Source organism: Apus apus, chromosome 13, assembly GCF_020740795.1.
Source record: "Apus apus isolate bApuApu2 chromosome 13, bApuApu2.pri.cur, whole genome shotgun sequence".
Classification (NCBI taxonomy): Eukaryota; Metazoa; Chordata; class Aves; order Apodiformes; family Apodidae; genus Apus; species Apus apus.
The window spans coordinates 11,350,439-11,360,098 of NC_067294.1; the positions used below are offsets into that span (position 1 = coordinate 11,350,439).

At 40.6% G+C, this 9,660-nt stretch overlaps 1 protein-coding gene across 1 annotated transcript; it reads right to left on the reverse strand.

Moving 5' to 3' along the window:
• Positions 1–201: 201 nt before the first annotated feature.
• Positions 202–7,127, reverse strand: IL12B (interleukin 12B). Its single transcript, XM_051631128.1, has 6 exons — positions 7,046–7,127; positions 5,223–5,495; positions 3,960–4,077; positions 2,748–2,941; positions 1,664–1,815; positions 202–333 (listed from the first exon to the last, which is right to left on the reverse strand). Exons 1-6 carry the CDS (start codon positions 7,125–7,127, stop codon positions 202–204), a joined length of 951 nt encoding a protein of 316 aa, XP_051487088.1.
• Positions 7,128–9,660: the final 2,533 nt, after the last annotated feature.

Consider the following 9,660-nt stretch of genomic DNA (forward strand, 5'->3'; position numbering starts at 1 on the left):
CAAATATTTTTTAAGAGAATAATCCTTCTGACAGCCTGATACATTTAGTTACATGTTTATAATGAAAAAATATTCAGGAGACAAAAATGGTTATGAGGAAGTGTGAAATAAATTAGTATTTAAGTACCAGAAGTTCATAGACTCCTTCCTCTCCCAGGTAAGGAAGCATCCCTGCTTCTCCAATAGAAAGCTCTCTAGGTCTTACCTGCAAAATGAAGACCACTCACTCCAGGACGAGCTGTAATAGCGATCCCTGGCCTGCACAGAGATCCTGATCTTGTCTTTTGGCCCAGTATTTGGAATCTGAAGAGACTGCTCATCAGTATCATAGAACTGTGAAAAGGGCACAGCTCCATCAGCAAATTGCAGAGGTAAAGCAGAATATACAATGAAGAGCCAGACAGATTTTAACAAGCACATGTAACTCAAAAAACCCACTGGTAATCTGTTGTTTCAAAGGCAACAATCTTCACCTACAGATACCAAAGTCTTGAGGACTTGTGAGAACTGAGACCTCAGTATAAACAGTCTAAAAAGCCCACTTTCCACTGAGGTTAGTGTTGTAGAGTGATCCTACCCCCAAACTGAAACACTCATTAAAACAAAGGGTTTATTTGTTTATCTGGATTTTTTGCTTTTTGCTTCTTTTCCCAGAGTGGGAGCCATAAAAGACAGAAGTTGCTGCTTTGCAGTTTTGTTAACGTTTCCACTGAGCACCCATGGCTGGCACGAGAAGCCCTCGCTAGACTCGCCAAAGGGACTGTACAAGACAGTTCTATTAAAACCAAGGAGGCAGCACTAGGAGAATGGCCCCATCTGCTGGTAGAAGCTCGCTTGTTTTTTACACATCGGAAAAGACGTCCTCTAGCGTCTTTGCTTTAATCAGTTGATAAACTGGAACCATCATGACATTTGTTTACTCTTCTAATTGCCGCAGAAGAGCAGCACTGCGGTTACGGACCTGCAGTGAGTTGAACTGGTTTGTTTTCCAGTTCTGCTATTGATTTCTTTGCCAGCCTAGGCAAATAGCCACCCTGCTGCTGTGTACCCTTGAGTGTATCCATGTTCAAAGGAAGCAAAACCATTTTGTGATTTAAAGCTAATACAGAATAGTAATGTTTAGTTAACAATTAACTCATACTTGGAAAGTGAGTGGCAAAGACTTTGCCAGTCTCCACAGAAATGCTACCAAATGAGTCATTGATTCCTTATTTGCCAATTTATCTATAAAGAAAGTCTGAGCTACCCAGGTACAAACAACACACAAGGAAATCAGCGCAACAGATTCTAGACTTCTTGATTTGGAAACTGGGATTTTCCCTTAATAGAACCCACACAGCCTACTAATGAATTAGTAAATAATTTTCTCATTCTAGCACAGCTGCGCAATACTGGGCACAGTTTTATCTCTCCAGTTACATCAGGGTTGCATCCACCCCAGAACCCCAGACTGTGTTGTTTGGATCTCATTGCCCATAGAACTGGGAAGGTCTTTTTCTGCCCAGGCAGAATCTTGTCACAGGTGTGTCTCAGCACCTTTTATTTATTTATTTATTTATTTATTTTAAATTCTAGTCCATTTTTTATGCTTACTAGGCTTATATTATTTATACTTATTTATATTGTCTGTTCAAGCAAGAAACTAATGTTTCATGTGTTGTACCTCTATCTGGATTTTGCGTTTCTTTGTACTTTCAACTTTGACCCTGAAAGTCAAAGGGAAGTAGGACTTTGGGGTGCTCCATGTTCTGGGATACATCCATGTCACTGTTCCATTTGTGGCCACATACTGACATTGGGGTGGGTCAGGTTTTACTGTCAGAGAAAACACAGAAGGAATTAATTCACATTAGCAGCATAATATCAGATGTTAGTGTACTACTGTAGGTAGTTTTATAGGAATCAGCTTTGGGAATTCACACGAGATTTAAGAGAGGAGTAGATGTGATGTGCAAGACAAGAACTGACTTGTGTTCTTCTTACAGAAAATTAACCACGATCCTAAAATCTCTCTGGGTAAGATCCTCTCTTTTTTTTGTTGTTGTTTTTGTTTGTTTGTTTGTTTTGTTTTGTTTTTGTTTTTGTTTTGAGGTGTTTTTTGTTAGTTAGTTTTTATTTTTGTTTGTTTGGGGTTTTGTTGTGTTTTTTTCCCCCTGGAGGGTTGCAGAGTGATCTGTTGGACATGAAGGAATATCTTCAACTCCGCTGACCATTAGGGCTTTCAGCAAACATCCATTTATTTAAGATGCTGCTTCATTTCCTCATGCCCTGTGGCATCATGGTCAAAACAGGTCCTCTTATTTCCTGTCAGTTTCTACAAACCTGCCCTGGATGCCTGACTGTAAGAATGGATCAGGAGGGAAGCATCCATAGCCTTAACCACAGCCTGAGAAAATCTGCAGTTCTTGGAGAAGACCTTCTGGGTTACTGGTTATTCTCTGACTTCTCCCACATAACCCTTCCAATACAAGTCCATCTAAGAAAGTAGGCTAAACTTCTGGGACATGTGGGGGTGAGTGGGTTGGAAGTCACAAGCTAGAGAGATGTTGCTTCTTCACTTCCTCATCCTCTTCTGGACTGCTGCTATGATTTGTTTTCCCCTGTTCCTGTAACTGGGGGCTTGATACAGATTTAGAGTAGAATAGGGCAGGGATTCCCAAGCTTGGTTTGATCAGCTATCCTTGTTAGTTCCACAATTAGCAGCAAGATTAAAACTAAGAATCAATCATGACCCTTGGTCTACTCACTGATATCTCTGATGAAGAAGCTGGTAGTGTAGTTTTCATATTCCACTTCATCAATGGCCTCCAGAAACATCTCAATTGGCTGGTGCTCTTCAGCAAATGAACAGTAGTTTTCTTTCTGGCACTGAGCTGTGTATTCAGTTACTGATTTACCAGTGTGAGCTACAGGGGTGCCACAGCTTATGTCTCCTTGAGAGCTGAATAGAGAACAAAGGAAAGTAATGAAAAGCCTGGTTTGTTCTGAGAATTTGTTGCCACAATGATAACACGTAGTTGGTAAGGTAAATTTTTGCTGTTGCCTGTATCTTTTAATGGCTGTTCTTTAGAAACACTTTAGTGGGAGCTCTTATATTTTCAGGGCTGTATTACATATTGATATAAAATCAAAAAAGCCCCCCTGACTTAGCAAAAGGAATTAGCATTTAAACTTAAACCAGCATATCTCATTTCTTACTATGTCACTGTCTCATGACTAGTTCCGGTACCTTACTTTGGTCCTTAGCCCCTTCCAAAAGCTTGCTGGAAGAAATACAGGAAGATCAAAATGTATCCATTGGAAAATAAAAGCCATCTAGAAAGTACTACCTGAATCTGTTTCTATTTTTGCATTTAGCAAAATAAAGCACTTTGCAGTTGTTTCTTCTTTGACAAACTGAAGTGACCTTTGCTCAAGCACTCAATGTTGTGGAGAAACTCCCCAGAGTAGTGGGAGGTAGGAATTCCCCACAGGGTTCCCATCACGTATTTCCCTTGCAGGTTTCTGCAGTGTTCCTCAACAGAGACTTGTCAGTGGGCATGTGGCTTTTGCAGTGGGTACAGCCTCCTGCCCCCTTGATTCCACTGGATCTGCGGCAAAGGGACCCAGTGCTATGATTGTTCCTGGTTTTGGCTCAACTTCATCTCTCTCCCCTGAATTAACTGTTTTTGCTATTGCTTAAGCTATTCTGTGCTGTACTGCAGCAGCTGTAACAGTCTGGTGGGGGCTGTTCCATTTTCAGGATTTTATTAATTTCTAAGCAGCTTCCATGCCCTTAGTAGTTAAGTTAGTCCCAGTGATGGCTCAAAACATTTTGCAGATGTTCAGGCTGTGGAAGTGGGATTCCTTGCCTTCTGCATGTCCTCAGCACCCTAAAGTCCAGGATCTCCTACACAGAACAACACAATGGGCTGTTCCAGCCTTGCTATGAGGTTGTTAAGGAAAGTACAAGCTTTTACCCTTGTAGACTTCTGATTGTAAACTTCACATTTGGACTCTCATTTTCTGTCATCCACGAACACATGAAAATTCCAGAGTAGTTCTTTGCCTCACATTTTAGAAATGTCCTGTTTGGCTCTAGATGGAAAAAGAAAGAAAGCATAGTTTATTTACTCTTTTTGCCTAAACGGCCAAAGCAGAGAGAAAACAGTTAATTCAGTAGACTCCCCTCTTCTTTGGCAGGTGGTGGGTACAGAGGCAGACACAGTCTGACCCTTCTCCTTGGGCAGGCACCTGCAGTTAAGAAGCCAGATAGCCACAGTGAGTGGCTGAAGGCTGCTTTACATGGCACCACATTAACCACATCTAGGTAGCCAATGGCAGGAGGCAGAGCACACTGAAGCTGTTGCAGATAGCTGTGAGAAATTTCCAGAGACAAATCCACCCTTCCTTTCACAAGGAAACATTGTTGCTATTCAGTTAACAAACCTCTTCTGTATTTGTTGCCCATCCAGTGAGTGTGCAGCTGTGGATAATCTCACACCTTCACACGCTGGGGCACTTGGTGGGGAACGTTTCCAGCGTGAGAAGTGAATGAGGCCTCAGTTACAGGGATTTCTGGTGCCCAGCACTGCTGATTCTCAACAATCCTATAGTGTACCCTGTCTGGAGCTGATTGACAGACCAGCCTGCTGCATCTGATATGTGTGCTCCAGGAGCCAGGAGAAAAGCCTTGGAAATTAATAATTTCCTGGCAGTACAGCAAGAGACTGCAATATGAGACATAGATGAGTGAGGTTCATGCAGAAAATGCAAAACATCACAAGCTTGGCCCAGTGAGTTGTGAGTGGAGAAGCCCTAATGACAGCACTTAAAAATCTTGCTCAGTCCCTGGTTCTGTCAAATCATGCAGCCCTGGTTTTGCAAATTCTCTCCCAAGTGCTGTGTCTGTGAGATGGAGTCTAAGCAAGTCAATTGCTCCCCCACCAGAAAAGCAGTCATGTAAAATTGCTGTTATCCTGGACCTAATCTTTCCTGCCATGACTCCATCGTATGGGTCTAGAGAGTCATAAAAGAATTCCACAGAAACCAATTCCTATGCTGTTCATCAGCTGCATCACACACACCCCCACAAAGGTCCTTGTTTGCCTTTCACTGTCAGTACAGCACTTGCAGAGGACCCATTTTCTCATGCATTTCTCCAGAGAGCTCCCTCTCTTCTCCTCACACATCTCCGATGCACAAAGCTGAGCAGGATACATCACACCATCTTATGACCATACCTTTAAAGCTTTTCAGAATTGACCTTATCATTTGCCCATTGGAGTCGATTTTAGTTATGAGGAAAAAATTATAGGTGACAATTTCATCATTTTTAGTTGTCAGACAGGTGTAGTTGCCAGCATCTGGGAACTCTTTCACTTCAGCAATTAGAGTCTTTCCAGTTCCTTTCACTTCGGTGCCCTTTTTCCAGTAAACTTCATCAGGTGTATCACAGGTGAGCTCCACTCTTTTGCCTTGTGTCTCATCATTCCACTCTGATTCTATGACATACACTGGACATTGCAGAGAAAGACATGTTAGCAGCTACTCATACTTAACAGCATGAAGATTTAATGGACCCCTTTTCTCAGCTTTACTCTCCATGAAAACCACAAACAGAACTCTGGGTTTCCTGCCCTAGGTGATCCTGCTCTGGCAGGAAGGTTGGAGTCGATGAAGTCCCTCCCAACCCCGACCATTTTATAATTCTATGATCACCTGGAAACCTTTACTACAAGAAGAGATTCAACTTACACTTTACAGGGTATCTAGAACCAGCTAATCAATAGCAATTATATTTTAATAGAAGAAGGGAATTTTTTTTCCATGCTCCCACAGAATCTTGCAGTGGTTCATAACCATGGGAAGTGGGCAGGTACCTTTGTTTTAAAAGCAAGGATTCCAGGTCACACTGAGCCCAGCTATTCCTGCTGCATGTGGCCCATGGCCTTTGCTCACAGAACGATATGTTAGCCCCTCCATGCTGTGGTGCTTTGCTACAGTGCAGAACTATGACACTTCGCCTTCTTCAGCACCAGAGGTCTGTGAGTAAGCAATGGGAAGGAGGGGAGCTCTGCATCAGTGGTTTGTATTTGTATTTAGCTGACATTTTCTACTGGGAACAATCCATATCCCTATGACTATAGTCCAGTGGAGCAATTACTCAGAGTCAGGGAATCTATGAGCTACAGCAGAGGTAAGGAGACTGCAACAGGGAGATGAGGTCTTCTAAATGCCACCTTGTACCTCTGAAGTGCCTTGATAGTCTTTCCAAATTAGAATGCACACCACAAAACAAAATAATGTGGAACAATTCCATTAAAGAAATATTATCTTTTCTTATCTCTTTTCTCTGGTTCACTGAAGAATTTAATCTACACTTCTGTGTGGCAATAATTCTCAGACACTATCTATTATTGCTCAGATACACTACTGCTGTCACAGGGTCCTCAGCTACTACAGGATGAATAATTTTTTAATGTAAAGATTCATGGAAAAGTAATTTAATTACTTTTTACAAATAAAACACAATCAGAAAGAGAATATTTTTCTCCTCTTGATGAGGGTCCTGCTTTTTGGATAATCACAATGAAGACAGCCTAGATTATGGAGCTACAATGGGTGGGTAAGAACATCAAATTTGATTATCTGAACTTAGCCTAATTTTCTGATAACTTATTAAAAAGATCTGATTGTTTATTACTGACTCTGTATTTTAATATTTAAGTCACTTACCAGAAAAGTTGGATAAACTGTTTCTAGGTTTTAGTGTGAAATATTCTTTCTAGCAATTCATTCTAAAGTCACAAGATATTGTTTCTTCTTTCTGACTGCATGACTGAAACTTTTGAAAGACGAGAACAGAGAATAGGAAATAAGAGAGTTTCTGATGCAAATATTCAGAATAGCTGTTGTAAGACAATTAGTTGGTTATTCACAAACAAATAGGAAGAATTAAGATACTATAGTTAAATAATTCTGTGCTTGCAGACACAAGTATAATTCTAAAATGTCCTTGTGTCCTACGGTCAACTGTAGGTCTCAGTAAGTAAAGACTGCTTACCGTTTTCCCTCAGTTTCCACTGTGCATCCAGAAAGGCAGCAAAGGAAAATAATGAAAGTAAGGAAAATAGTAGGTGATACATCTGTAAAGAAAAAAATAAATTATTTAACTTAACTGAGGATTGTTAGGTGTGTGCCGGCGGCGAGGGAAGCAAGCAGTCCAGAATCAATGTGATTGATAAAGCAAGCTTCAATTTATTGAATACACAGTGTTACTTTTATACCCTTTTCCAAAACTACTTGTAGTGAATTCATTGGATAGTAACTACTTGTAGTGATTTCACTGGATAGTAACTACTTACATGCTTCACCTTTTATATGGTAACATACACACTGAGTTCCAGGGTTCTTCCTTATTCTCTATTATTCTACTTCTCTATCTTGTCCTTGAGTTAGTTTAAGCTAACAGAGAGATTGTTTATACTTGTGTTAGGCTAAAAAAGAGATTGCTTGTACAGCTGCTATTTGTGTTAAACTCTCAAGGCCTCTCAAGGAGATAGCAAGGACCCATGGCCTTGCTGCTCAAGACATTCTTCAACAGGTGTGTACTGAAATAGAGCTCAGTGCTGGACAGGGTAAGAAGACAGAGTCAGTACCAGTGAACTAAGAAACATTCTCCTTTTCTAAGAACTCTTAGACTACAGAAAAATTAAATATCAGGTTTGTACTGGAGCTTGAGGCAAGATTTTGATCCAGTTGTTAATCACACTGCAAAACAGACTAGAGAAGAAATCATAGAACCCAAGGGGATTTGTTGTGTGCATAGGTCTTACATGGTAAGGAGCTCAGAAGCATCCCCAGGTCCCGCACTTAAATATTCCTCATGCAAGGAAAGTCCTGCTGATGCCAGTGAAGCTAGTTGCATGAACAAGGCACTGAACTGAAGGATCAATGGTTATTAAATTCCAGACATACAAAGCTTATAAATATATTCCTTGGTTTAAGCACATTAATAGTTCTATTAAAGCAAAGGACTGCAAACAAAATGGAGGACCTGCTCCAGTGTCCTACTGGGCTGTAGAATCACCATCTCTGTGAGAACAAGTGGCAGCAGTGCCAAAAATGTAGTGTAGAGCTGGTGTCAGTACTGATGCTTGTCTAACCAGGACTAGTATCACTAGTATCTACCTGAGGTTACATAGTCTAATTAATTTTGCAAGCAATTCCAGGCAAAATTCCTACTGTATGCAGTGCCACAGCTGTATTTGCCAAAATCACTGGATATTGGGAATCATTATGTTCACTTGAGACACATACATAGACCCCACTTGAGAATATATAACTCTATATACACTGTATAAATGTATAATTGTCCTGGATTCAAAATACAGATGCAGCACTTCATAAAATACAAACCATATTTGCCAAACACTGTAGTAACCACCAGGTGCATAAAAGACTCTAACAATAGTGATTTAGATACACAGTCAGACGTTTTTCAACTGGAGATTAAGCTGAGTGAATAGGAGTATGACTTAGAAAAAGAAATCCGTGATTATATCTTTCAAAGTCTATTCTGACTACAGTAGGAGTCTAAATGGATGTGGAAAACACAAAATTAAGTGGTTTGGGGTGTTTTTCTTCCCAAACCAGTCTTTCTTGGTGAAAGGGGAGTAGTCCTGCTGATCTATTCTCATATGGTATGAAAAGTTTTCATTTCATGGAGGAACAGTGTGTGTGTATTTCTGTGTGCACTACATCTCTTATTGGCAGTTCCTGCTGTTATTAGCAGTTCTTAATCTTGATCTGAAGTCAGCTGTCTCTGGGCCAGTGCCAAGGAAGTCTGCCACTGACTTTGTACACCACACAGCACAGCTATTAATGGGACCAGAAGCTACAAGTATAGTCTCCAGAGAGAGGATCTAGGAGAGGAATCAGCTCGTTTTGTGTCTGTACTCTGAGAGAGGCAGGACCTTCAGGAAATCAGTATCTGAAATATCAATTAAGACTTGGAGGAAGAGAAGGATGTAAAGCAAGCCTTCTTCTCCTTACCAACCTTTCATCAAAACTGAAACCTTGAAAACAGATAAGTTTCTCCTGGTTTTAGGAAGAAGCTTCACAATTCAGGTTTTTTTATTTAAAAAGTTAACCATTTCCATGTAAAACTACACAATTTTTGAGATGGGTGGAGAACATCCCCCACCCCCCCAGTCTCAAAATCTTACTGAATAATTAATCAGAAATAAACTCCACTTCTGAACATCACTAATCAGTGCAGCTGCCCAAGCAGTTAATAGATGAGGAGAATGTCCCAACATCATATGTTCCCTGTAATCTGGAGCATGAGCTGCTGTAAATCAGCACAGACTCCTTTGCTGAGAATTACAGAATAAGATATGTCAGAAAGGACCTCTGGACATCATCTGGACCAGGCCCAGCCCAAGACACAGCCAAGTTGAGGGTGTTGCATTCTTTTTTAAATAGAGAACTGCCTGACCATAAATTCATATTTGTCCATGCACACACCCCAGCAACATGAATATTGGTTAAGATGCAAAAGACATAACATTAGCTGTTTTGTTAGCTAGGTAACAATTCTATGAGATAGACAGAAATATATAGACTATGTGCTTAACTTCAGGCACATAAGCATATAACTACTGTCCTGAGAAAAAT

What these genes read in the sequence shown, in the direction of transcription:
- IL12B (XM_051631128.1), bottom strand. Translation starts at nt 7,127, where the DNA reads ATGTATCACCTACTATTTTCCTTACTTTCATTATTTTCCTTTGCTGCC. An exon ending in GTGGAAACTGAGGGAAAACG is followed by an intron (nt 5,496 to 7,045) that starts GTAAGCAGTCTT and finishes TGCAATGTCCAG; the next exon opens with TGTATGTCATAGAATCAGAG. An exon ending in ACAATCAGAAGTCTACAAGG is followed by an intron (nt 2,942 to 3,959) that starts GTAAAAGCTTGT and finishes TTCTCTATTCAG; the next exon opens with CTCTCAAGGAGACATAAGCT.